At 38.8% G+C, this 27625-nt stretch overlaps 1 protein-coding gene across 1 annotated transcript in view; it reads left to right on the top strand.

The window, feature by feature from the left end:
• The window catches only part of FBN1 (fibrillin 1), a 236831-nt gene that overhangs the window by 178606 nt on the left and 30600 nt on the right, over window positions 1-27625 (top strand). Inside the window, exons 39-50 of the mRNA XM_015142182.3 lie at window positions 1626-1694; window positions 1790-1915; window positions 3518-3640; window positions 4302-4460; window positions 7222-7293; window positions 10808-10933; window positions 14795-14917; window positions 18580-18705; window positions 20657-20773; window positions 21986-22114; window positions 22759-22878; window positions 25590-25715. Coding sequence (XP_014997668.1) covers window positions 1626-1694; window positions 1790-1915; window positions 3518-3640; window positions 4302-4460; window positions 7222-7293; window positions 10808-10933; window positions 14795-14917; window positions 18580-18705; window positions 20657-20773; window positions 21986-22114; window positions 22759-22878; window positions 25590-25715 — 1416 coding nt within the window. The remainder of the gene's footprint in view (window positions 1-1625; window positions 1695-1789; window positions 1916-3517; window positions 3641-4301; window positions 4461-7221; window positions 7294-10807; window positions 10934-14794; window positions 14918-18579; window positions 18706-20656; window positions 20774-21985; window positions 22115-22758; window positions 22879-25589; window positions 25716-27625) is intronic.

The raw sequence follows: 27625 nt of genomic DNA, 5'->3' as shown, positions 1-27625 counted from the left end.
GACATACAAACTATGTCTCCTAAAAATATAAAAGGGTTTTCATTTTTCCAAGTGGGTCCTGTATTATGATTCAGAATTAGATGTAGCTTCTTTGGCAAAAGTCAGTGGCTATTGCTTATAGCATATATTGGGATAGGTATGGATTCTTTTTTTGCTGAAGGGTCATGTATTCAGTTCTTCTAAAAATATTTGTTGAGTACCTAGAGTGTGTACTCTGGATGTGCAAAGATGAATTAGACTGGATTCTGCCCTTCAGGAGAATACAGCACAGTCGGCAAATTATGACCTAAACATAAGCGCTATAATTCAAAATAGGCCTCAGAAAGAGAAGAAAGAGGAGACACAGTGCTGTGTTGGTACAAGGAGCACACCTGGTGTGAATTAGGACTCCACTACTTGTCACCCGTGTAACCTCGGGCAAGTTCCTTAGCATTCATAAAATACCTCATAGGATTAAATGAAATCACTCATGCAGAGCACCCAGCACAGGGGTGAGTGCTCAGCTGGCTCCTCCTTCTCCTCCTCTCTTCTCTTCAGAAACAGAGGTCAGTTCTGCTTGGGAGAGGGTGGGGCTTTGTGCGTTTCTTCATTGAGCCTTCAAGAAGATTGTGACATGAAAGAAGAAACTCAAAAAGTGTGAATGATTGCAGAAAGAGGAGGACAAGTAAAAGAGGAGAACTGTTCATTTCATTGGTGTCGAAGGGGGCAAACTAAGATACTTAATTGGGGGAGTCAGCTTTGTAGATTAATAATGAGTAGCAAAACAATAGGTATCCATGCCACACCAGATCTGGACCAGAGTTAGAACTGGAATATATACATATAGACGTATGTACGTATAATTTCAGGAAGCCAGGACAGGGATTAGCAGATCTGGACCGACCATGACATTATGAAAGAACTGATCTTAGATCCTCACTGGGATGATGCAGCAGGTTACAGACATTCTTATTCACATGGCCTGTACATATCACCGTGCTGGTGCACGGCACTGAAATAAATGGTTCTGGGTAAAAATACTTGGATGAGAGAATGAATGGGGGAAACCCAAGGACACTGTAGAAAGTTGTTTTTGGAAACCAGGAGAATCAATATTGCTACCCATAGAAACGGAGGCACAAGAAAGGTCTCTAGTCATTAAGGAGAGAATTGGGATGGGAATCAACAGAGAACAGCTTTTCCTAAGGCTCTATTTGGAAAGGGTTTTGGAAACAAGCCAATTAAGGTTATTAAGGGAAGCTGTAATTCCCAGAAAGTAAGGCTGAACAGAACATAAAAATGAAGATGAAGTTTTTGAGAAAATAAAAAGGGAAAGAAAATCTGTAAAAAGAAACAAGGGATGAATGAAGGTACGGGATAAATGGTCCACACGCACGTAAGACCAGGGAGTGGTTAGAGATCAAGGACTGAGGGCAGTGGCCTTGCCTTGGGGACACATAATAAAAACCACTGGAAAATGGGAAGTGTACACAAAGGTGTTACCTTACTTCAGACATGCAGAGTAACAACTAAAGATTCCTGAAAATGAACATTTTCAGTGGGATATGTCAGTATTCCTCTTGAGGATACCATTTCTAAAAACTTTAGATTCAAAAACAACTCAATTTGAATTTTTGTTTCAATAGCCGAGTACAAAATTCTTTGTCCTGGAGGGGAAGGTTTCCGACCAAATCCTATCACCGTTATATTGGAAGGTAATTGTGTTTCCTTTGTCTTAAAGTGCACACAACTTGAATTTCCTTGGGCTTATTTACAATGCTAAAGGAATGCTTTGTTCTGATTTTGATAGATATTGATGAGTGCCAGGAGCTACCAGGGCTGTGCCAAGGAGGAAAATGTATCAACACCTTTGGGAGTTTCCAGTGCCGCTGTCCAACCGGCTACTACCTGAATGAAGATACACGAGTGTGTGATGGTAAATGGTCCTTGTAGGATGATAAGGTCTTGCAGATATTGAGAACTGACCTGCAAAACCAGAATATGGTTACCAGGAAAACAGAATTTAGCAGTGTAACACAATGGTCTAAACACGAGCATAGCCAGGTAAATATGTCACACATGTGGCAATTTGGACTCATGTTACGCAGATGATGTCATTTCTGGTAAGTCCTAAATCTCCCTCTTTTCCTGAGAAAAACAGTATCTTATTCTGCTGGACCATAGTCTCATGTATGCTTACAAAAGAGTTTTCCGTGCTCTTCAGAAAAGCCATTTATTACGAGAGTGGCACAGGTCCCATTTCAGTGCTACTTCTCTATTTGGGGGAGTTCTGGGCCCTCTTCTTTTAATCCTTCACCACTTATCATTGGTGCTCATGTATTCAAATAAGCTTCTCCTAGAAGGCGGCCCTTTGGCTTTATGCTATGAGTGGTGGCCCTTGTTCATTCTGTGTTACTGGAAAGGTGGAGAATATTAACCACTTCTAGGTTTCAGAGCACTTCGGCCATGAGCCATGGTTTTCATCTACATGGAGGAATCACACAACTGTTTAGGAAAAAGACCTCCTTGTGCTCTGCATAAGAAATATTCCCCTGGCTCTTTAAATGTCTTACTAGGTCACCCAGACAAATGGCAACCTCACTGAGTATTAGTTGAACGTCATAGGGTATATGGGACAGCTCTAAGACCCATGGAGTTAACAAAGATTAGAATCAACTCCTTCATTTGGAAGTGGGGAGAGGATGTGAAATATGCTCCATGCTGCCTTACCAATGCAGATTCATGAAGCCAGCTGTTAATGACTTCGGGATACTATATACCCTATCATAGATTTTGTGAACATAAGAAGTGTGCTTGTCTTCCTAAGGGATATTTGATATTTTAATTTCTCTATATTTCTATCTCTGCCTACCTTTGAGGATGTTATAGGTTCACTTATTAGGAGATTCATTATAATATTTGATATGTCTCATGTCAGAAGGCAAGAGTTCCTTTTCTTTTTTGTTTTTGTTTTGTTTTGTTGTTGTTCGTTTTGAGACAGAGTCTTGCTCTGTTGCCCAGGCTGGAGTGCAATGGCATGATCTTGGCTCACTGCAACCTCTGTATCTAGGGTTCAAGCAGTTCTCCTGCCTCAGCCTCCCGAGTAGAGTAGCTGGGACTACAGGTGTGCACCACCACGCCTGGCTAATTTTTGTATTTTTAGTAGAGATGGGGTTTCACCATGTTGGCCAGGCTGGAACTCCTGACCTCAAGTGATCCACCTACCTTGGCCTCCCGAAATGCTGGGATTACAGGCGTGAGCCACCATGTCCAGCCAGGAGTTCCCTTTTTTTTTTTTTTTTTTTTTTTTTTTTGAGACGGAGTCTCCTTTTCTAAAACCTTCTTTCCTCAAAAGGCACACATTCATTTGCACAGAGAGAGGACACGAATGAATGAAATACCTATTTTTGTTATCTTATTTGAAAATACCCTATAGATTTTCTCCTTTATTGTCAACATTCATATTGACATTAAGTATCAGGCCATTCCAAAATGTGAAGTTTTCATATTCACATACCACTTTCTCTTTGGATTCTAGATGTGAATGAATGTGAGACTCCTGGAATCTGTGGTCCAGGGACATGTTACAACACCGTTGGCAACTACACCTGTATCTGTCCTCCAGACTACATGCAAGTGAATGGGGGAAATAATTGCATGGGTAAGTCCAGGCTTTTCTCAGTAATGCATGTTTAGTTCTCATCGACAAAGAGGAAGAGAGCTCACAAGTTCATCACCTTAGGGAGGTGTTACTCATCAGACTGAGTGCTGGCATCCCTTCACTGTCTTGTTAGGAGCCTCTTCCCCTGTAAATCATAACTTGGCATTTTTTCACCACCACGGGTGGGTGGTTGGGAGTTTTCTCTAAAATGTAATGTTGGAAAATCCCAAACAACAGTTAATAGTACTTCTTTTGTTTGACTTTTGGGTGTATCTTTGTACAATTATATTTACAGCACTGACCTACAGTATTAAAACATCATGAGTCGAAAATGAGAAACTTACTGCCAAATGGCAGTAGAGAATTGTTACTAGGAGACTGGGCAGAGAGTCATTTGAAGTTTATTAATGCTACAGCTACATAATGACTTAGTTCTGTGGCATGAAATATCAGGGAATATACTTCTGAAATTCTTTTTCTTGTAGCAGCGTAGGTAGCTAGAATGTTGTGTAAGAGTAAGTTTTTTGTGCCCTTATCAAAGTCAAGCTACAATACAACTCAAATGAAACTTGCTTGTTGAGTATCCACTTAGAAATTTGTTGTGATTTCCCACATGGCATCACCAACCCTCCAATCCTTTTTTTTTTAACCTCCCTTCTAGATATGAGAAGAAGTTTGTGCTACAGAAACTACTATGCTGACAACCAGACCTGTGATGGAGAACTGTTATTCAACATGACCAAGAAGATGTGCTGCTGTTCCTACAACATTGGCCGGGCCTGGAATAAGCCCTGTGAACAGTGTCCCATCCCAAGTACAGGTGAGTTTTAGTTTCTCCATTATCAAAAATATAGGTTGAAAAGTTACCCATGAATTGTTGGGGAAATCAGTCTTAGTGAAGGAAGCAAAGCATGCATTGTTTATCTTTACAGGGGAAAAAAACTGGCTCATGATTTAAATTCACAATTGATGCTGATCATTCCAGCCGAACATTGAGTCACAGAATATGTTTTCTAATGTATACCCTAACACATAACCAGACTTGTAAACTCAGCATATCACAAAAATATAAACTATAAACAATGTTCTCATTGTTACTGAATTCTTCATGTAACTAAAAGACTGGAAACATTAGACAAATCAATGTGACAATAAAGGAAACATTATTCCTTGTCTTTCTACTTGTTTAAAGCTAAATTCATTCCAAAAATGATTAAAGGCAGCCTACAAAAATGTAAATGTTAAACAAGAAATAAGCATAAGGCAAATGACAAACAAGAGTAAGAAAGGTAGAGCCAGGAGCAGGACTAACACACAAAATCCAAGCCGGGAATTCCTACACACTTGCCCTGAAATAAGCAATAACTTTAACCCCAAACTTTCTAGCAGGTCCTATGAAAAGGGAGACGTGATCAAGTACAAAATTCTCAATGACCATAAAGAAAACTCAAAATGAAAGGAAAGTGCAACTATTCTTGATATTGAGATCCAAGATAAATTTCTTCTTATATTCTCATAGAGAAAGAAACTAAATAATGTTATTTGTCTTCAAAAAAGGGAGGGGGGCTAAATTGCATCCTTTGAGGAAATGAAGATATTAGTATACTGTTCTTATATCATATGGTATACACTATGCATTATGTATATGATGATGACATCATTTGCCAAGATTATAATTTGGGTGAATTGAAATTATCATGCCAGGAATTGATTAGGGTATTCTGTAAAGGGAATCCTACCCCATTGTCCACAGTGATATATAAAATATTAAATCTGTTGTTTGGCACTACCTGACCTTGTATGCAGCAGAAAATTCTTTTTTAGTAAAATGTATTATTCCATCCATTGTTTACTCCAGAAATAATATAATAACCACCACTTAGAATTCTGATTTACCTCTACCCTGCAAAATGTTTCTAGACCAGGGCTTGGCAAAATACACCCAATGGACCAAATCCATCCCAGCATCTACTTTTGAATGGCCTGCAAGCTAAGAAGGATGTCTACACTTTAAATGGTTGGAAAAAAAACAGGAGAAGAGTATTTCATAATATGAAAGTTACATGAACTTCAGGTTTTGTTGCCCATAAATAAAACTTTATTAGAGCACACTAATTTATTTCTGTATTGTCTACTGCTGCTTTCATGGCAGCATTAAATAGTTTTGACTGACTGTACAGCCTGCAAAGCCTAAGATATTTTACTCTATGTCCTTTTATTAAAAAGTTTGCTGACCCTTGATCTTGAGCAATGGTCTTTACAACTTTAGATGATACTTACCTGTTGGTAAAAAATCTGGAGCTTATACACACCTGGTGTGCATTTATATGTAAAAGTCTACGTGTATAGGTCTATGTATGTGTATATGTATTTGTTTTCAATTATATTGAAAAATGCATTTATTATTTTTCTGAGCTGTTCTAATATAAAGTGTGCACAAAATTAATTTTTTTAAAGATTAGATTTTTCCAAAGATAGAAGTCCTAGTATTTTCTTTTTTATCCTATTGGATTATTGCATATTCCTCTGGAGACCACTTTGGAAACCCTTAATATAGACTAACATTTACTTTTAGAAATGGTTGCCTGAGTTTTTAATATCTACGTACTCTTGTGTAAAATGCAAGATTTCTTCTTGATGTTGGATATTCACCAAATCTGGTCAAGGCTTTTCGTTAACTGTGAAATCTGCACATATTTTAAGAGTCCCTGTAATTTCTTTGGATGACCAATGTCAGCTGGCATTACAGTGTTGGAAGTGAGCACTCATAGATTAAGGAAACAAAACACAAGGAGAATAACATGCTATATTTGGATTAAAATACTTCCAGAAATCTGATACTAATTTTCACTGAGTGTGACCAATAAGGCAGTGGTCATCTGAAGCTTATATTGATACCATACCTTACCAGTTACAGTCATGATCTGGAATTACAAAATCTCATAGTTAGAAGGGACTGCCGATAGAATTTAGTTCATCCTTTATTATCTGTTAAATTTGACTAATTCAAGTGAGAGAAAGACAGAAAAGGAGAGAGGGAGAGGGAGGGAATATGACAGAGCTGTACCAAATGAAATCCAGCTCCAAAAACTGAAAAAAAAATGGTGAAGGTTGGTTGATTGACCCAAATTAGGCATTAATCAATGTGATGTCAAGAACATGGCCAGATTTGCTATGGTCTCCTATAATCTACTGAGAAAATGGCTTTTGTATGTGTTCCTCAAACCCTAGATCTCTTAATGCAGAGTAGAGAGAGGCACTCTTACCAGTCCCTGAGTTCAGAGCTGAGCAACACCCATATCAAAATCCAAACTCCTACAGGCAAACTCATGTGAATGAGTGGCATGTGATCTGGGGGTCTCTACTTCTCCTTCATTATCACGTCAACATTAGATCATTTTTTTCTTCCATATTGATCTTACAGGCAAGATTATATCTGTAGGAATTTTCAGGTTTACTTTTTATTTTAAATTCTTCAAACTACAGACAAATACTTTTCAAGAATGCTTACAAAGTAATTTTTTTCAGTCTAATTATTGCTCTTTGCTGACTCCTGTCCTCCCATCCCACCTTCATTGCAGATGAGTTTGCTACACTCTGTGGAAGTCAAAGGCCAGGCTTTGTCATCGACATTTACACCGGTTTACCCGTTGGTGAGTCATGACGGCATTGTCAGGACTTTCTGTTTTTGCCTTTGTGTTAGCAAGAGGAGTACACCATTATTTTCTCAGTTCCCATTGTTTTCTTAGAAGAAAAAAAAAAGTTAAACAATGCCTTTCACTTTATTGAAACACTGATTCTTAGTTTGAAACAAACTGTGCAAACACCCTGTGCAGCTCCACCTAACTGGCAACAGCATTTGTTGTTCATGATTAAGGGGATTGGAAAACTTTTCCCAAAATGACAATCAAGCATAGTTAAACCAACCTTAGGCATCAGCAAGGGGAGAGATTCTGGGAGTAGGGCCAGTTGACATTTGATTTGACTGTAATTCCCAATCCTTCCTTCTGACTAAGACCAGGTTAAGTGACTTTTCACACCAATCCTTACATGTAGATTATTTACATAAAGTCCTCTCGTGGATCAATTTTATCTTACATGGAATCTCCTCAGGTCATCTGCTTTGAGAATTTCAGATGTGAAATAAAAATCTTTTCAGCGTGAGGCCCTACCTGGTAAATGAAGCAGAGAACGCAACATTGGTAGAGATGCTTGTGCAAGATTCAGAAGTATTGCACAGCAGTCAGCCAGTGCAGGCAATGCCCTTGTGGTTTAAAACCAAATAACATAAAAGTAGATGGAAAGCTATTGCATTCTCTGAGTTTTTCCCTGGTGTGATTTATATGCATCCTTAGATGCCCTCTTAAGTCTGCACAGTTGTGTCTAGTAGCAAACATCACCACTTGCTTTATTCCACCTTATTCATAATAAGTAAACTAAAGTCCACATCAGCCTTTCCAGTGACCTTGTTTAAGAAAACAAGAGTCTGGTCCAGCAATCAGCCTGGCTCCCTTAGTGCCAAATCCATATGGCTCCACAGTCTCATCCACGTCCAAAGAAACTTCATGGTTTGGAAAGAAAAACTGCTAAATGACATTGGCATGGAACACCTGGCCCCAGCTGCTTTGTTTTTCCCCTTCCCAAAACAGATCTTTTAATCTCCCTAGAATCTGTGATCACAAGATAAGTGGTCTGTAATGGTAATGGTTCTCCACGGACCGACCAGGCGTGTACCCCAGCAAGGCTGCCCTCCAAGGTTGGCAGTAAGCAAAGACTAGAAACAACATTAGCGTTGTCCACTAGGAGAGCTGGAAAGGCTTCAAACTTCATCTAGTCCAAAAGCCTTGCTTCATATTTGAGAAGACAGAGGCCCAAAGAGGGAAAGGGACTCACCCAAGGCCACCCAGCTAATTAATAACAGAGTGGGGACCAGAACACAGTCCTGACTCGTGGCTTAGTTTGCTTCTAGCTCTTGAAAACTGGACATCTGATTTTTAGCTATATGCTTATTGTTACCAAATTCCACCATGACAAAATATTTAGATGACTAAAAAGCTTTGTTTTATTTAAGCTTTATACTCTCCTTTTGGAAGATCTTATGATTGTTGGCATGTGGAGTCCATTCATATAGGGTTAAAACTATAGCATGTTTATTAATCTTGTCTTAAAATACAAACTTCTCTAAGTTGAAGTTCAAATAAAATCCTGACAGGAAAAGAAAATATAATTTTTAGTATATCCTTTTGCTATTTTACACCTAACAATGGCTGGAAATTAGACTCAGCCAGTTATTGTTAAACTTGATAATAATATGTCACTTATATTTAAAACAAATGAATGTGAATATGATGTTTCATGTTCTAACCCACACTGAATGAATGGCATCTGAATTTGTTTTTTGTTTACTTATGATACACAGTTGTGATGTAACTTTACATGGCTTTTTCATGACATGAATGACAAAGGTGTGAAAGATCTAAAGACATAATTGCCTGTATTCAAAATAGCAGTGAACCCTTTGAGATTCTAAGCTGTTTCTTTTCATTAAATAGGTCAATTCTGCCTTCACACAGAATCAAACCCTTTTTTTAAAAAGGGTCTAAAATAAATCTATGACATTAAATTTCTCCTTTAAAACAGATGGGTTATAGAGTGTGGTTCTTCTAAAATTGCAGCAGCTCTTGTAGGCTCCACTTCAGTCCATGATCATCTTCTCACAAAGTATGCTAGCAAAGCATGTACCCTGCAAAGGCTCCTGACTACAATAAGTAAACAAAGTATCTCAACAACAGTCATAGAAACTAGTGAATTGGAAGACTTTGGATTGTAGACCAAGGCTTTGCATACCTCCCAGCTGAGGTGTTTCATCAAACCCAGCCAAGGGGCTGGTGGAAGGGCCATCCAGGATAACAAAAGTGTTGATGACAGTTCTGTGAAGATTGTATTAGGGTGATGTAGGAAATCACCCTAATACGATCTTCTTATATGAAAAGAGAGGCGGGGTGGCCTGTTAACTGAGTCCCAGTGTCAAATCCTGACTCTGCCTCTCATTGGCTGCTTGGTCTTGGGCAAGTTATATAGTCTGACTTGGCCTCACTGGCATCATCTCTTAGTTAGAATAGTCATAGTACCGAGACCATCTCATAGGGTAGCTGTGATAATTCAGCCAATAAATACAGCTTGAATGCTTGAGAAATGTACCAGGCATGCAGCAAATGAGATGCTGTTACTATTAATACTATTACCATTATTATTACTATTACTACTGTTATCCTAGAGGGCACTTCAGTGGTCAGGAGTTCAGAGTGGATAAGACAGAGATGGGACCACTCCAGGCTGGGGACATGGCCAGGCTGGTGAGGTGCCCAAAGTCTCTCTCCATAGCTGGCCAGCCCTGCCTTAGCAGCCTGGGTCCTGGCCATGTTCTCACTCTTGGTCTTGCTTTAGTGCTCACCAACATACTGCCAGACACTTGCTCTTAATTGAACAAATTTGAATTGAGCACTTACTACCTGTCATGTAGAGCGCTAAGGAACCGTAACACAGTGATGGAAAACCAAGCCCAACTCCCAGCCTGAGGAGGCACACAGTCTACTGTGACAGTTCTTCCTCTGTGCTGACCTCGTCTTCATTGTCAGCCCTGGCCTAGCTGACATCCCCACACCTGACTTACCTCCTTTCTAAAGCCACATGAAATAGGAAGGGGGAGTTGAACTGGAATTTGAAAGATCAGAGTTCCATATGACCATGTGCTCCTCTGCGGTTCTTTACCAGCTCACCTCTCCCTTTTCCCTAAATACAGGCACACTTGTGTGGAAAGACTGTTTACCCTTGACTATCCCTTCTATTTTACTCATCTGGTGTACCCACAGTGCCCAGAGGATACAAGGATGCCCTCTACCTGTACAAAATTGACATTCTGAAGCAAAACCCCAAAGATATATTTTAAATCCAGTTAGACTCATATGTCTGGAAAGTGGTTTAGTTACCTCAATTTGCTATTCATTGATGTCCCCTATTGCCATCACCATCACCCCAACACATGCACACACACACACACACACACACACACACACACACACACACACAAGAACTTTGCATCTTGTCTTACCCTGCACAGGGGTCATGTGCTGTCCTGTCACTCACGAATGACTACTCTGTCTCTAGATATTGATGAGTGCCGGGAGATCCCAGGGGTCTGTGAAAATGGAGTGTGCATCAACATGGTTGGCAGCTTCCGATGTGAATGTCCAGTGGGATTCTTCTATAATGACAAGTTGTTGGTTTGTGAAGGTAAGTGGCATCGTGACTTTATCATATCCAGAAAAGAGCTAACTGATAAGGTACTTAATGATACACACTGGCGAATTTCACAACATTGAAATTTCAGAAATGCATTAAGCTCTAGAAATAGTCAAGGGCATGGTGTGGAACAACATGAAATTTCATGCAAAAAAAAAAAAAATTCACTAACTTCAGTGGAAAAACCAGGAGGCGCATTCCCAGCCCCCTTCCCCCAACACACAGTGTATTAATATTAGACTTCCCAGCTGATATGAAAAAGCTTTGAGTTCCTGGGTGTGTCACCTAGATTGCTTTTGTTTCACATTGCTTGAAAATCAATGAGTGGACAGTCATCCTAGTTGACTCTCAAAATCACTTCTCTTCCAGACAGACGTTGCTACTCCCAAGTGAAAACAAGGTTAATGCAAATATTCTAAATGCATGAGAGAATTCCAAATGGCAAGAACAGCAAATTTGATTTTATATGAAGAATGTTGGCATGCACATGTACTTTTTTCATTTTCAAATTACCTCCTGTTGCCATGTATATGTACTGTGATTCGGAGCATTCCTTATAGCACTTCATATTTTTCCCTACATCTGGGAAAGATAGTTCTGTTACATTTGAGTAAAAGGGACATTACTGGTTATTAAATATACCATGTGCCCAGGATAGTTGGAATAATTTTCTATTTAATACTTACACTTCGGGCCTCTAGCAGAGTTTTTATTCATGTTAGAAAGGGTTATTACCCCTCAGAGCACATATTATAGCACATATGTCAACATTGTAATGTTAAAAAAAAACTTTTTTGTCTAAACTGAAGACAACTTATATACCACAAGTAAAGTTATAGTCCTAACCACATACTTGTTAAGTTCCTCTCACTAGGCTTTCAGTTACTGTGGCCAAGTGGGCACATGTCCCTTACTCTGCCTGCTGTGTGAGTTAGTGGGAATGGGGTGATAGCCATTCCGAGCCTTCCTAAGAAGATAGCCAATTCAGACCTTGGCCTGAGTCCCTGGTCTTTGGGAAGCCATCAAGGATCAGGTACCTGGAGAGGAAGCATGGATGTGGGAGAGGGAACCCACGGCAGATGATCTTACAGTGCTAGAGTTGGCCGCCTCCCTCACAGCCACACTTTTCCCCGTCTCGAGCATGCTCAGCATGCCTGCCACCTGCCTGTGGCATTTTCCTCCCCACCCTTTCCCTCAGAGTTCGCTTTGATGATCACTGTACCCAGGTACCTTTTAACCACTTACACTTGCTGAGGCGGCAGCCCTTGGCCAGAACCCATAGACAAGACCACCCATGACCACCAAGGTAACTTAGACCTTGCCAGATGCATGAGATTAAACACATGCAGCTGTACCAATGCAAGGCATTTTGCTGTCAGGGTAGCATTCTGTGGATATTGAGATAACTAAGTACTCCAACTTCTGATTGCCGTTTCACAGGATATCCGTCTTCAGGGTGAATGTTTAATCCAGGGTCAGCTGCTTCCCAGCATACTCTTAGCTCTTAGAATATGAAAATGAGGTTGAGTGCATACATGCCTCGGCAACGCTGAAATTGGAATGGATTGCAGAGGTGATTTAGGGAGCTTCCATACCTCTGCTCTCACCAAGTAGCCACATTGTCAGATGCCACATCATAGAAGTGCTTGTCTGTGACACTACTCAGTTTCTCCAATGGCACAGTCTGCCCCCTGTGTTTCTATACATCCTGAATTCAGAGCAGGGCAGACTTGGTGAGTGAGGCGGTGCTGGGTCCCTTGTAACCGAAGGCAGGCACAGTCCTACTCCTGGTCTGTTGCCCAGAGAGGCACAATCCACCCGCCTTAGACAGGAACCCCCACTGACTAACTGACAGTCCTGAGGGTTTTCCACCACAGAACCACACCCAAGAGGCATCGGCTGATATATCTGCCACCCCCTTGTAGGAACTTCTTTGGCCGAGCCAACTTCTGTGTAAAAGCCCAGAACTGGTACTAAGGGCCAACCCCCACCTGTTACAGTCCATCCCCTCTACTGGACTTAGTCTGAATTAGATTGTTCTACTGGAGCAGGGAAAAGGGAAACGTATTTTGCCCCATGATATACCATGGACATGTAGTAACTTTTGTGATGCCATGAATTTGAACTATATTAGGTATCTGTTTTTTGTTGTGTTTTGTTTTGTTTTTTAAGTAGACAACCTCCTAAGCAAAGTCAAAGCCCTGGAACACACAATATCCATTATCCAAAATCTTTTCTGTTTTAATGAGCGTTGGTTTGTTTTCAATAGTTTTATGATGATTCCCATGTTAGGTTTTCTTGATTTGACTGCCTTGTGGCAGTAATTTGAGCAGGTGTCTCTATAGCCCTGTACCTCAAAGCACTCTCTACAGACCAGGAGCACCTGCATCAGCTGGGAACTTATTAGAAATTCAGACTCTCAGGCCATTCCCCAGACATGCCAAGTCAGAATCTGCCTTTTAGCAAGATCCTAAGTGATTCATGTGGTCTTTAAGATTTGAGACATTCTGCTCTTGCAGCCTTTCAGACAATAGCAACCTTATTGAATCATAAAATCCAGATCTTTGAGTAAATACAAGGCTTCCTAGGATATTAATCTATACCCATGTCAAGTGCTGGCCCTAGCAGCCAAGTTTCATGACTTTTTTTAGACATGAACATCATTAGAGTCCATATGTGGTCATAAATCAAGCTCTTGCATTTATAAATATTACTGAAGTGGGAAAGTTTGGATAACGGGCTTTCAGTCTTCCTTTCTCTCTCTCTCTCTCTTTTTTTTTTTAATAGACTTTATTTTCTAGGGCAGTTTTAGGTCCACAGCAATATTGAGAAGAAGGCACAAAGATTTATCATATATTCCCTACCCCTACACATACACAGCCTCCCCTATCATCAGCATCCCCCATCAGAGTGGTGCATTTGTTACAATTGAATCTCCAATGACATCATTATCGCCCAGAGTCCCCTGTGATGATTTACATTTGAGTTCGCTCTTGGTGTTGTACATTCTATGAGTTTGGAAAAATTTATAATGACATGTATCTAGTATTTCATAGCTATTTTTAGAATAATTTCACTGCCCTAAAAATTATCTGTGCTTTGCCTATGTATCCCCTGGTCTCTCCTAACCCCTGGCAACCACTGATTTTTTTTACTGTCTCCAGAGTTTTGCCTTTTCCAGAATGTTGTGTGGTTGGAATCATACATTGTGTCACCTTTCCACATTGGCTTCTGATTCACTTAGTAATATACATTAATTTTCTTTTTTTTTTTTTTTTTGACACGGAGTTTTGCTCTTGTTGCCCAGGCTGGAGTGCAATGGCATGATCTTGGCTCACTGCAACCTCCACCTCCCAGGCTCAAGCGGTTCTCCTGCCTCAGCTTTCCAAGTAGCTGGGATTACAGGCACGCACCACCATGCCCAGCTAATTTTGTATTTTTAGTAGAGACGGGTTTTCACCGTGGTGGTCAGGCTGGTCTCAAACTGCTGACCTCAGTTTGATCCACCCGCCTTAGCCCCTCAAAGTGCTGGGATTACAGGTGTGAGCCACCGCACCCGGCCATATTTAATTTTCTTCCATGTCTTTTCATGGCTTGATAGCTCATTTCTTTTTAGTGCTAAATAACATTCCGTCGTCTGAATGTACCCCAGTTTATTTATTCATTCACCTATTGAAGGACATCTTGGTTGCTTCCAACGTCTGGCAATAAATAAAGCTGCTGTACACATCTGTGTTGTCTTTTCAATAGAACAGATCAAAATAAAATATAAATTTGTTTTCATATGAGAGGCTTTGTGAACTGGACACCAGATTCTGTTCTCCTTCAAATTCAGTTGTCTTCTGCTCGTAGATATTGACGAGTGTCAGAACGGCCCAGTGTGCCAGCGCAACGCCGAATGCATCAACACTGCAGGCAGCTACCGCTGTGACTGTAAGCCCGGCTACCGCTTCACCTCCACAGGACAGTGCAATGGTATGTAGTGCCCCACAGGCTGGACATGCCTACCCGAGAGTTTGTCTTCATGAAGCTTCAGATACCTGGATTTATGTTCAGATAGTTAAGCTGAAGAATATATGAGTTAAGATTTAGATTGATGAACTCTAATAACTAAATTGGAAAAAAGGGTATTGTCAAAATGTCTAAACACTTAGCTTTTTAATCCTCTTTCTGGATGAGATATTTTCAAAACAAGAAGGAAATCTTTTGCATACATAGATTTCATATTTGCCTATCTGCTGCCCTGCCTGCAAACACTCACCCCCACACATTACACACACACACACAGTTATGCATACACACACTCCCCTAAGCAACATTTAGGACCAAATGATTTTTTTCCTTCCACAGAACCCCTCTCAGAAACGTGAGGTTTTCACCATCTTGGCTACATACCCCAAATCTAGGCAGTGAAGCTCTCCTAAGCTGGGTGAGATTAATCTGCGTAAACAGAACAAACAAAACCATCGCTTTTCTTCCCAGTCATCTTACAGGTCACTCACTGAAGGCAGCAAACATCAACAGCCTTTATTAGCTGTTTATTACCATGTCCCCTAGAGGTTGGATTTTTTGGTGTTCACTTTTGTCAAGGATGTGATAGAAATAGGAAGCATGCGCATGTTATCAATTTCAGTGCATGGTGAAGTTATTCAGTATCTGATGGTATCTTGTAGCCAGTGGTATAAAAATGTAAAAGACTGGTGTTTCAGCCCAGAAGCAAAATAATACCTCAGAATGATTTTCTAGTAAATTTTTAAGTAATTCTGAATCATTGTATATTTAGCAAAAATCACTGTATATTTAGCAAAGCAAATCATTGTATATTAGTCAGGAAGAATGTGTTATTTTGCCCATGGTTCATTTCACAGGGGGTTTCCTGGATATTTTATGCATTCGTGAATGAAACAACACAGGGGGACGTGGTCAGATTTTCCTTGGATTTCCTTGCCTACCAGCGATTAAGTGGTAGGAAGTGCACTGTTCTCTTTAGGGTATTTTGCATTGTTTTATGAGACCTTGGTGGGAAGAGGGTGTAATTGCCAAACAAAAAGTCACATTGAGAATCAAGACTTGTTTTGTTGAGTTTAAAGGAACATGTGTAAGTATTTAGCATTTTGTCAACAGAGCTGTTGCTATCCATGTATTAAAAATACAGGACAGGAAAAGTGGGGACTTCTCTGATATGAACCACAATACCCTAGCGAAACTTGGCATTGATACCACTTCCCTGCATTTTGCTTGTAATTTATATTTCTTTAGAACTGGATGAAATAATTCCAGTCAAAATAAAGAATTGCTGATAATATAGAATGAGTCATTTCATACCATTTCACACTCAGGTAAGAAGTGGGACAGAGCTATTTATAGATCAAGATAAGACAATTCAGCCATAGCCTGCTGGGGCTTAAGCCCTTTACTGTTTTCCTGTAGAAGACTGACATACCTAAAATGCACCCAGCTATAAGTGTTGTGAGTGAGAATCATTTGCAGCCAAAAGCTTGATTTCCTTTATTCATTGAAATCCTCAGAAGAAAGGGAATTAACTAGAGTTTTGCAACCATTCAACCAGTTGGGTTGAAGACTTCATTCTAGAAATGTCTTTATTTATGTCTTACTTTTAAAATATCTTTAAATGCTATTCTATACTTGGCATTTTTTTTTTCAGGCATGCTATAAAGTACTCCTTTTTGCTTCTGTTTAAAATGAAAATAACTAAATCTTTCTCTCCATCATGAGATCTTTGTTTGAATTCATAAGCACATTATTTCATACCCCAAGTCACACCTGACCATAGCACCCACATTATTGCTGAGAGAGCTCAGAGAACAATTAGATATCTGAGCTCAGGATGCTAGTCTGACAGCAGAAGCTGGAGAGTTAGAGCAAATGCAACCCCCTTTTGAAATGTCTTGCCCAGCTGAAGACAAGAAACAGTTTCTTCCCAGCTACTTCCTTGTGGTTTCCTCTCTCTCTGTATTGACTGTTTGGGTTTCTTTCCACAGTAGCCTGTTCAGAACTCCTATCCCAACCTCAAATATGATCATCTAAGAGTTCAAATTCTGGTGCTTGTAGAAACCTAGATTTCTGCTCTAGTTTTACCAGTAGAACTCCAAAGTACTCTCCATATTTCATTTTTCATTTATTTAAACCATCATGAAATAGGGCAATAGATGAAAGGAAATTCCTAATTGGGGATCCCTTTCTAATAAGATCCTTAAGGTTCTCCATTTCCTTGTGGAAACCAGATATGAGATGGACTTTGTCCCCTGCATACTTCCAGGTCCAGTCCTACCTGAAGGTGCCAAAGTTTTGGGCCAACTATGGTAAGACCTGACATACCCTTCCTCAAGAACAGAAATCAGTCTCCTCTGCCTATACTGGGAAGCAGTTGGCTCACTTTAAATTCATTTTCTCAAATGGGAATAATCATAATTTGTTAAATAGCATTTCTGCATAGGCCAGTAGTAGTTCCTAAGCTGCTCTGTTTCAATTTCCCCTCATAATGATATACTCAACTTCACTTCGAACTTCTAAATGGTATGATGATTCATCTACTAAATAGGAGATAGTCATAAAATGGCAGCCCGGACACATGAAATGGAGGAGATATCCATGATTCTGGCACAAGCAGGGTTGCTGTGTGCAGCAAAAAAGTGTCCATTCATGATGACTGTGTTCTGAGTAGACCTTTCAGGCAAACAGCAAGTCTGGATTATTTAACTAAGAGCGAAATGCCATCTGCCCTACAGCATCTGCAGCAAAGATGGCACTCCATGTGCTTTCTTCTGTGACAGTAGGAAAGTCAGAATGGCACAGTGCTCTTCAAAGTACATTTACTCTAAGCATAGAGCTTTAAAACATTAGAGACATAAGGTGGCATGTAATTATGTCATATGTGAATTCACGCATTAAATTCTGCCCCTCAGATCATCAGATTTCAGGAAAGCAACAAAGATTCAGTTGATGGTAAATATAATGTAGAGCTTAAAGACTGGCAGAAGCAAGATGAGAGGGCTTCGTTTTAAATGAATGGATGAGAGTAAAAAGAAAGAGACAGTGTTCAGATTGTCACATGCTAAAAGGAGCCCTATGTAGACGTTAATACTTGGTGAAGATGAAACAAAAAGTTACAGGAATAAGACAAAGAGATGCAACTTGAACAAGGGGCCATGTGGGTTGTCCATCAAGAAAAACTTAATCTTAGCCATGGGATTTGACTTTGATATAAATTTCCAAAGGAAGCCATGAACTATCCATGACTTGAGGCACCAAATCTTAACTAGACAAAATACTTCAATCAATTCCACAGTCTGTGGTGCTGCGTAGGCTGATAATCAAACAGAAAATCCTCCCAGCTTGAATTTTTCCACCCATTTTACTTCTAAGTCTTTTCATCTTTCAGAATATTTTTTGATTACTTCCCCTTGTTTTTTATTGTGTCATGTATTGTTAACATACTCTGACCATGCCTGGTAAATGAGAGTAAGTTTTAATCCACTTTGATGCAAAAATAAATATATCTGTTTCACTAACTTAGTTTAGAGCTAGGATTACTCCTGAGAACAATAGCTAGAAGGTAAGTTATTCAATTGTATTTTGTCTTCAAAGTTCTCACTTAAGATGCTTTTTCTTTACAGATCGCAATGAATGTCAGGAAATCCCCAATATATGCAGTCATGGGCAGTGCATTGACACAGTTGGAAGCTTTTATTGCCTTTGCCACACTGGCTTTAAAACAAATGCTGACCAAACCATGTGCTTGGGTAAGTATGCAATTATTATTCTTTTTTTTCATATGCTATTGAAAACGTCATTTGAATCTAAATATGGATAAAATTTAATGCTAAGTCTTTTAGTAGTATTTTTGCTATCTACAAAATAAAAACATGGACAGATATGCAGCAGTGATATCCTATTTAATCTTTGGCCATCTGAACATGATAAACCTCTTCCTTGTTATTCATTTGGCTGTGAGTTTAGAAAAAATTGACTAAGGGGTAAATTGAAAAAGATATTAATACAAAAAATGATTTTTATTAATGTTAATAGACTATTATTCATATGTAGTATTGATATGGATTTCCTTTTGAGTTGAGCTTTTGAGTGTGAGATGACCATTTTTTCGAGAAGGGTTGGTAGTGTGTACCAGATTCTGAAAGGCAAATTTATAAATCCTACAAAGGCAAAGAAAAGTTAATAGTTTGTCTAGAGGAAAAAGAGCTCAGGATTTTAAATCTCTTCCCTGATTTATCTAGTGTCAGGATGCTGATGTAGAATAAACTTCAGTGTGTGATCAATCATTTTCTCCTTTTCCTTCCTTTCTTTTTCTACTTTAAAGCAGTATCATTAAGTCTTTTGGGGACATTAAGAACATAAATCAGATTCACAGCTGAAAGAACAGTTAATATCATAATGTTTAAGCCCTTGACTTTGGCTGTGACTGGGTTCATTCATTTGGGAACATTCTCATAAAGTTGTATCTTCTTCAGAGTAATGACAGGAGCACTGACAGCCCTGCTCATCACTGGGCAGCTAAACTGTGCAAAAGCTATGATGACCCTCCCCAACTTTCTTTCTACATCTCTCATCTGAATTTTCTGGAGCCCCCTAACATAGAACCTCCCCAACCAAAGAACTTCACCAGTTTGGCTAAAAATGAATCAAGGCAGGAATTCTTGATTGCTAGCAGTGACTCATCTGGGTGTAGTCTTCAACCACAGACACACATTAGAGTCCCTTTGGGTTAGCAATAGCTTCCTGATTCAGGAATCACAGATAATTTATCTTCATGTCCAAAATGTGAAAAGAAAGGAAATCCTACCTCTAATCATTACATTTTGCTATTCTCCATTGTTACCTTCCACTTTCTCTCTCTCCTTTCATCCTTGTCCCTCTTCATGGTGCCTCATTCTTTCAAACCAGCAGTAACAACTTTCTTTCATTAAATTTTTTCTTTCTTCCTTCTTAATATAATGCGCACCTACTCTTTATAAGAAATATGCTAGCTGTTGTGATGAGATACAAAGACATATAAGACGCCAAAGTAGCTTTACAAAATCATCAAAGTACAGACCAATCAAAAGGCGAATAAGAATGCAAGCATGTATGAAAAGAACAAATTAAGTGCCATCTCTTTGGGGTGGTTTAGAAGAGTGAGAGAAGTCATCATTGGTGGAAGTTGTTCTATGTTTTTAGGGGTGTAGGGAAGAAGGAAAAGTTGTCTGAAATGACAGGTGAGCTAGAAAGCTGAGTTATTTTGTTGCTGATTGTGGGGTAATGCCAGGTGAGTCACTGCTTTTTGGTAAATTGGAGTGAGAATCTTGAAGGTTGAAGTTTGCCAAAGGTGGCAACACCTCAAGACCCAGATGCACACAGAGTTTTTTCCATTTTCAAGTGAAAATATTTGAGAAAAGTGGCAAGGGTGGAGAATTCTAGAAGTAAATAGAATAAAATAATTCTTGTTCAGGTCTCATGTCCTTAGCTTGCCTCCTTTCACTGGCCAGCCAAGGAAACAATTTATTCCCAAGGTTTAGAGCTCTGCCGCTGCCTGGTTTTTTGTAGGGATGACTGCTGCTGGAGCTGATACCAACATCAAGAAGTTCTCAGCCTATGGATGAGGCTTGGTGAACTCTAGAATGCTGTTTAGCCACTGTAACCATGTAACCACTTTTTCTACTTATAATTATGTTTCTTCATGGCCTTTCTTCCTACTAGACATAAATGAGTGTGAAAGAGATGCCTGTGGGAATGGAACTTGCCGGAACACAATCGGTTCCTTCAACTGCCGCTGCAATCATGGTTTCATCCTTTCTCACAACAATGACTGTATAGGTGCGTGTGCAAAATTGTGCATCAGCAAAGGAAGTCAGTTTTATATGTGTTCTTTGTAATTAGCATCATTTCTAGTGTTCCAGCTGTCTTTTAAAATTCTATGCTATCTTATGCATAACAGTTGCTTACGGGACTTGTCAAATACGGTGTGCTAATTCCACATCAAATATATTCCAGAAGTTCCCCTTATCCGTGAGGGATACGTTCTGAGACCCCCAGCAGATGCCTGAAACCACAGATAGTACTGAACCCTCTATATACCATGTGTTTTCCTATACATACATACCTAGACTGAAGTTTAATTTATAAATTAGGCATGGTAAGAGATTAACACAATAACTAATAAGAAAATAGAACAATTATAACAATATAATGTGATAAAAGTTAGGTGACTGTACTTTCTTGTGTGCGTTCTCTCTCTCTCTCTCAAAATATTTTATTGTACTATACTCACCTGTTTTTGGATAGCAGCTGACCTTGGATAACTGAATCCCCAGAAAGCAAAACCATAGATAAGGAGGAACCACTGTAACTATATCCATTACTTTTATTAAAATGCTCATTAGCAGCTATAATTTTTATGTCTATTTTGCTGTAAAATAAATTTCAAAATAAATGGAATTAGATTAAGCTTAACAAATTTTAAATACACAAAAGTGATTCTTTGTACAGAAATTATGTGATTCAGGAATATGAACCTTCTGGTCTAGATGTTTCACGTAGCCTCTCTTAAATAAATCATTGAATCTACAGAATCTCCCTTCTAAAACATACTCGGCAAGAGTAATAAGCCAAGTTCTTTAAATTTTGTTGTGCTATAGGCTAATTTAAATATTTCTAATTGCAAGAATATAAAATAATGTCCTCAGCTGAATTGTGTATTAGAATTTTATTTTTTAAATCAAAAAAATTTAAATCGAAAATTTAAAAATAAAATCTAAAGGAAAATGAAGGAAAAACTGATAGGAAATTTGAATATAAATTGTCAGTCTCTAATATAATAATGTAATCTTATTGTTAAATGTGCATAGATGCTTAAAGCCAGTTCTGTTGTTGCATACGAGATCTTCACTGGAATTTATTGTTTGGCTAAGCCAGCAAAGGCCACTAAAATTCAGAAAAAAAGTATTTTTTCCTTCAAAAGTTTTGATTATTGCTGGAATTATGACATCTTTGGAATATATTAAAGGATTGTTGGGGGTTCTTCTGCAGATGTCGATGAATGTGCAAGTGGAAACGGGAACCTTTGCCGAAATGGCCAATGCATTAATACAGTGGGGTCTTTCCAGTGCCAGTGCAATGAAGGCTATGAGGTGGCTCCAGATGGGAGGACCTGTGTGGGTAAGTACAGGGCTTGGAAAGACCTGGAAAGAATGTTTCCAGAGACCACTTAAGGAACCATGCAGTCTCTATTCTAATGCTTCTTTCTGGAAACCTGGAGGAAAAGTCAGAGTGGAATTATATTAATCCTCCCTATAAAGGCTTTGTTTTTATTTAAATATATATACATATATGTATATGTGTATATATATATAAAATCACTTTTTCCCTTATTTTAAAAATTAAGCTATTGAATTCTCAGAGAATACTTAAACTGTTAAACAGCAAAATTGTTAAATTGCTCTGTAAGCAATTATGATTTCCCTTCTCAAATTTTTTTCTTTATAATACTTTCGTAGTAAGCTCTCATACCTTTTGAGTATCCTTAAAATCTTTATATACTCACTGACTTTTCACATGCTACAGTTTTCTGGAAATATTTAATCTGATGTAGGTAAAATAAAATATGGTGGTTATACTATACATTTTTGAAAGCTGATAAAGCTTATTTTCATTATCACTTATTTTTCTCCATGGTGGAATTTTATGAACTTTAATTTGCTTTGTGTATTTCTTTGATTTATTCTAGTTTTTTTGAATTTTAATTGTTTGTTGGAAGTTATGCCTGTGGGAACCTCTTCCTTATTTTTCCCTTTTCTTTGCAGATATCAATGAATGTCTTCTAGAACCCAGAAAATGTGCACCAGGTACCTGTCAAAACTTGGATGGGTCCTACAGATGCATTTGCCCACCTGGATACAGTCTTCAAGATGACAAGTGTGAAGGTAGGAAGGCTGTCAATGTTAGCAAAGGAGGAGTGTCGGGTATCCACTGGACTTAGCAAAATGAGAGTTTTTGTGATGACGTCTTCATTTTGGAATACTTTATCAGAAACGAATCCAAGGGCGTAGGGTATGACATGGTCTCATCCTTCTGGCAAGACAAGAAGCACTAATTCTCATGCTGATCTCTAATGAAGTTATTTTGCTCTGTGCCTATGACTGATCATATGATCCTGACTCTTTTCCACTGTGCTTTCACACGGTTGGTAGGAATGCTGTATCCCCCTCCCAGTATTTCTCAATTACGTTTTTTAAGTGGCTATTCTTTGCAGCTAAAAATAGCTCCTGATTCCAGTTAAAATCTTTAAATGACCACACTCAAGTTTGGATGAATGTGGTTATATCGTTTGTCTATTTTGTTTTTACCTATAGAGCAGTGGAAATGTGTTATTTGAAATAAATTCTCAGTAAATTTTATAGTATTACATTCCTTTTCTTTTCTTTTTTTTTTTTAATGGAGACAGGGTCTTAATCTGTCACCAGGTTGGAGTACAGTGGCATGAGCATAGCTCACTGTAAACTTGAACTCCTGGGCTCAAGTGATTGTCCTGTCTCAGCTTCTGGAGTAGCCGGGGCTACAGGCATGCGCCACCATGCCTGGCTGATATTTTAATCATTTGTAGAGATGGGGGCCTCCCTATGTTGCCAGGCTGGTCTCAAACTCCTGGCCTCAAATGATCCTCCTTCCTCAGCCTCCCAAGGGCCTTCCTTTAACCTCAACGAATATGTCATATCATTAAGTGAAGGACATTAATTACTACAATTTCATAAATAAGTAGGGTTGAAAGGATTTTCAAGAAGTCACCTAGTTCATGCCCCTGACTTTAAACAGGTCTGCATCTAATCCTCAAAGAGAATTTTCTCTACTTTTAATATCGTCAACTAGAAATTTAATTATATATCCAATTTAAATAACAATCAAGTGGTGATATTTAAAATGGAAATACCTTATTGAAATTGTCTAGATGCAAATTTTTTAAGCATGTTATTTTACTTTTATTGAAAATTGGCTTTATTTACTCTATTATCAATACATCAGTTCGCTAAAATGAACAGAATGAATATATATAGAAAGAAAAATGACTGCACAATCAATGAATGTGTCCCTTCTACAATATTTGGCCCTATCCTAATCAGTTGGCATGTACAGGCTAATTTCTACCATAACAGAAATAGTCATAGTAATAATAATTAAAAACAACCCAAAACATTTGAGCATTTTCACAAAAGTCAACTTTTCTATTAAGAAAAGGTTGGATATAGGGGTGGAAGGAGTGTTGGAATGGAGTAATTCAATCAGCAATAGTAGCTCAGATTCATTAATAAACCACAGGGAACATAACACAAGTATAAATGCAACCCAATAACCTGGCATGATGGAGAAGCTGATTTTGCATTGCACAGAAAGAGGATCACTTGGCATTGCACATTTCTAGAATATTTATTGTGTGGTATTTGCAGTATTAAGTCAAGATAATAAAGTTAATTTCTCAACTTTTCCTTAGTTGGGTCTCTTGAGAATAAAGTTGTATAATGCAAGTACATTTTGGTGTGGGTAGAAACCTTTGCACAAATGTGAAAATAAAGGGCCCAGGATATAAGAATATTTTGTCTTTTGTTTAAAAAAGAAGTATTCTCATAAAAGTAGCATGGCTCAGAATTAAGACTTAACACTTTGTTCACTAAAAATTCCTGCTGAAAGTCAGAAGGAAAGATAAGTGAGTTTGTTGGAATAGAGTGGGCATATTTTTCTATAGGTAATCATGTGTTTTATTGACCAAACCAAGCCAATTTTGAAAGTAGAAAAGGCACTATTAACAATAAAGTCAGGCCAACCGGCATAAGCTGGGGCTTCCCCAGGCAAACTAGGACATATGGTTATTCAAGCCATTCAAACTTCATATTGGCTACTCTTAACTACCCCTGTACAGGAACTAAGTTGTGTAATATACTAAAGAAAACGTGCCACAGTTCTAAGTGTACCATTTCATCTATATGATGAAAGAAAAAGCCTGTACAAGAAAGATATTTTTGTGTCTTTAGAAAGATTAACCCACAAATCAGTTAGGAGCCTCATCTTCTATGATATCGTTAGTTAGCCACTTCATAGGATTATACTTACTGTCATGAGTCTTAGTGTTCTTGTAAAATTCAGTTTTAGGGCTAGAACATGGAGTATTGGGAAGAGTTCTGTGGATGATTGGAGGGGAGTAAATTTGGTTCAAAGGCCTAGATCTCACATTGAGTGACTCACTATCAATGTGCTTAAAGTTTCAGCATTTCTGCTTCCTGAACAATGGTGCAATGTGACTCTATAGAGTTTCATGCTTCTTTCCTGGCCTAGGGTACTATGAAATTACTCTGACTTTTCTAGTTAGCCAAGCAGCTCAGTCTGGGTAAGAGATGTTTGTCACTGCACCCCTTAAAAGGCAGTTGCACATTCCATTTTTATATCAATAACTGTCAAAACTATTTTTTTTTAAAGCCATGACAACCTAGAAGTCCAGTCCACAGCATTGTGGTACAGAAAAATACCTTTATTATTGTAAGAGTTTGGAAACTCAGCTGCCCTTTGTATGTCCACATTGTGTATTTGGTACCTGATGATGTCTCCATCGTGTTTTGACTTTGTTTGACTCATGTGATTCTTTTAGATATTGATGAGTGTGTTGAAGAGCCAGAAATTTGTGCCCTGGGCACATGCAGTAACACTGAAGGCAGCTTCAAATGTCTATGTCCAGAAGGGTTTTCCTTGTCCTCCAGTGGAAGAAGGTGCCAAGGTAAGTGTCTTTGAAAGCTTTGGGCTTTCATTGCTCCATGTTTATTTATGGTGGTCTTATTTTTCAAACATGGCAAAGCTCTGTTTCTTTGTGAACAGGAAGATGGAGAGTTTTCATTCACCCAGAGGTCTAATGATAACCATATGTCAGAAGGTTCATTTTCACTTTTAAGGTTAAAAACTCATCCATCAAGTTATGGTTGCTTATACAATTGTACTGACATTTAAACCTCTCTCCCACTAAAAACACAAATGCTGATAGGCCCGTCAGTGGGGAAGCACCTTGAGCCACCAAAACAGCAAAGCCTGGGGGAAGTTGAGCTGCATACATATCCCCTACATCTGAAGAGATCAGCTGAAAATATGGGTCCAAAGTTAGACTCGAGAATGCAAAACTGCACATTAACCCGTCTGCCCCCGCAATATAGTACCCATCCCTTATATCACAAATTCTCCAAGAAAACAAAAATAAATGTAAACTGACCAGGATTCTTGCTGGGCCATTGTTCATTTTTAGGAATAATACTTGTCAACTATTTCAGTAAAGACTTTCAAGGGTTTGCCAACGACTTTCAAATTTTAAACAAAAATCAAAAGGATCCTGAACTTCGGCATAACACAGCATGTGCTTAAGTCCCAGAAAACTGTTTAGACTTCTCTAAACAATACAATTGTGTATGGCTATCTACATACACAGACTAGTTTCATGAAACAAACATGTATTTCTTTTCTTTCCACTTGTATCTTTTGTTGTTTGGTTGTTATTGTTGTTTTGGTGTTGAGTTGGGTTTTTTTTTTGGTTGTTGGGTGTTTTTTTTTTTTTTTTTTTTTGCATGGTTTTTTAGTTTTGCTTCCATATTAACAAACATGGAAGAGGCACTGGATATCATTTAAGATTCAAAAAATTGAGTTTGGGGGTCCCAGCCCTGCCATATTTAGTCTAGAACAAGTCATTTAATCTTTTGAAAGCTGAATTTCCTCATTTTAAACAACAATAAATATCTGCCCAACCAGCCTTACTGGATATGTGACAAAGCTTTGTTAGTTTCTGAGTCCTTTGTAGACTCTTATTGTTATTCTAATGATCTGATTAAGTTTTTACTTTTCAACTAGTTATTTGGGAAGTAAGAAGGAGAGTGTTGAGAATTCTCTGGTTGCTTTCAGCTTGTTGGTAGTTGTCAGTGGTCTGTGTGGATTTCAGGGTGGTGCTTAATTCGAACAGATATTCTGCATGGTACAGACTAGCCAGATAAATTCTAACTCCTACTCCCTTGTTTTTGTGTGCCTTTGGCTTGGCCTGAATTTGGAAAGAAAGCAGTGAGAAACCAGGTGTGAATCTGCCGATGTGGCAGGCCAGAGGAAACTCCTAGGCTATTAATTCAATTTGCACTGGCCCATCACAGAGCAAGCTAACGCTGCAGGAAGAATCTGCCCAGCTGTGAGCAGCCCTGCCACATGCTCAGCTCCAGGAGGCAGAGCCAGAACTGAGGAATGCAAGCAGGGAAAGTGACTTTTGTAGTTCTGATGAAATTTCGAGGTCATTAAGGGCTCTTTGCAGATGGACTGGTAAACAGGCATCCCAGCGAGTCCTAAAGTATGTGGGTGAGCACAGCTCTCTTCCCCAACTCAAGGCACCCTTGATTAATAAGCCAATTCTAGAGAATCACCACAAGCTAAAGTAAATCTCCTACAGAACACAGATTTTGCTGGAGCCAGGAAATTGAGAGCTGGGTTTTTCTTGTAAGATGACAAATTAGGAGTCAGACTTCTATTGCCCATGAAATGAGAAAATTCCACAGAACCGTGGATAATGTTTTTTAAAAAGCGAATGCCATAGGACTCAGGTGGACAGAGCCTGGCACTAAAGACCACAGGTGTAAATGAGCCACTCCCACTTGCAAAGTTCAACGA

This window comes from Macaca mulatta, chromosome 7 (assembly GCF_049350105.2).
Source record: "Macaca mulatta isolate MMU2019108-1 chromosome 7, T2T-MMU8v2.0, whole genome shotgun sequence".
NCBI lineage: Eukaryota > Metazoa > Chordata > Mammalia > Primates > Cercopithecidae > Macaca > Macaca mulatta.
Note: the sequence above shows the minus strand (reverse complement) of the source record. Positions and strands in the feature narration are given on the sequence as shown.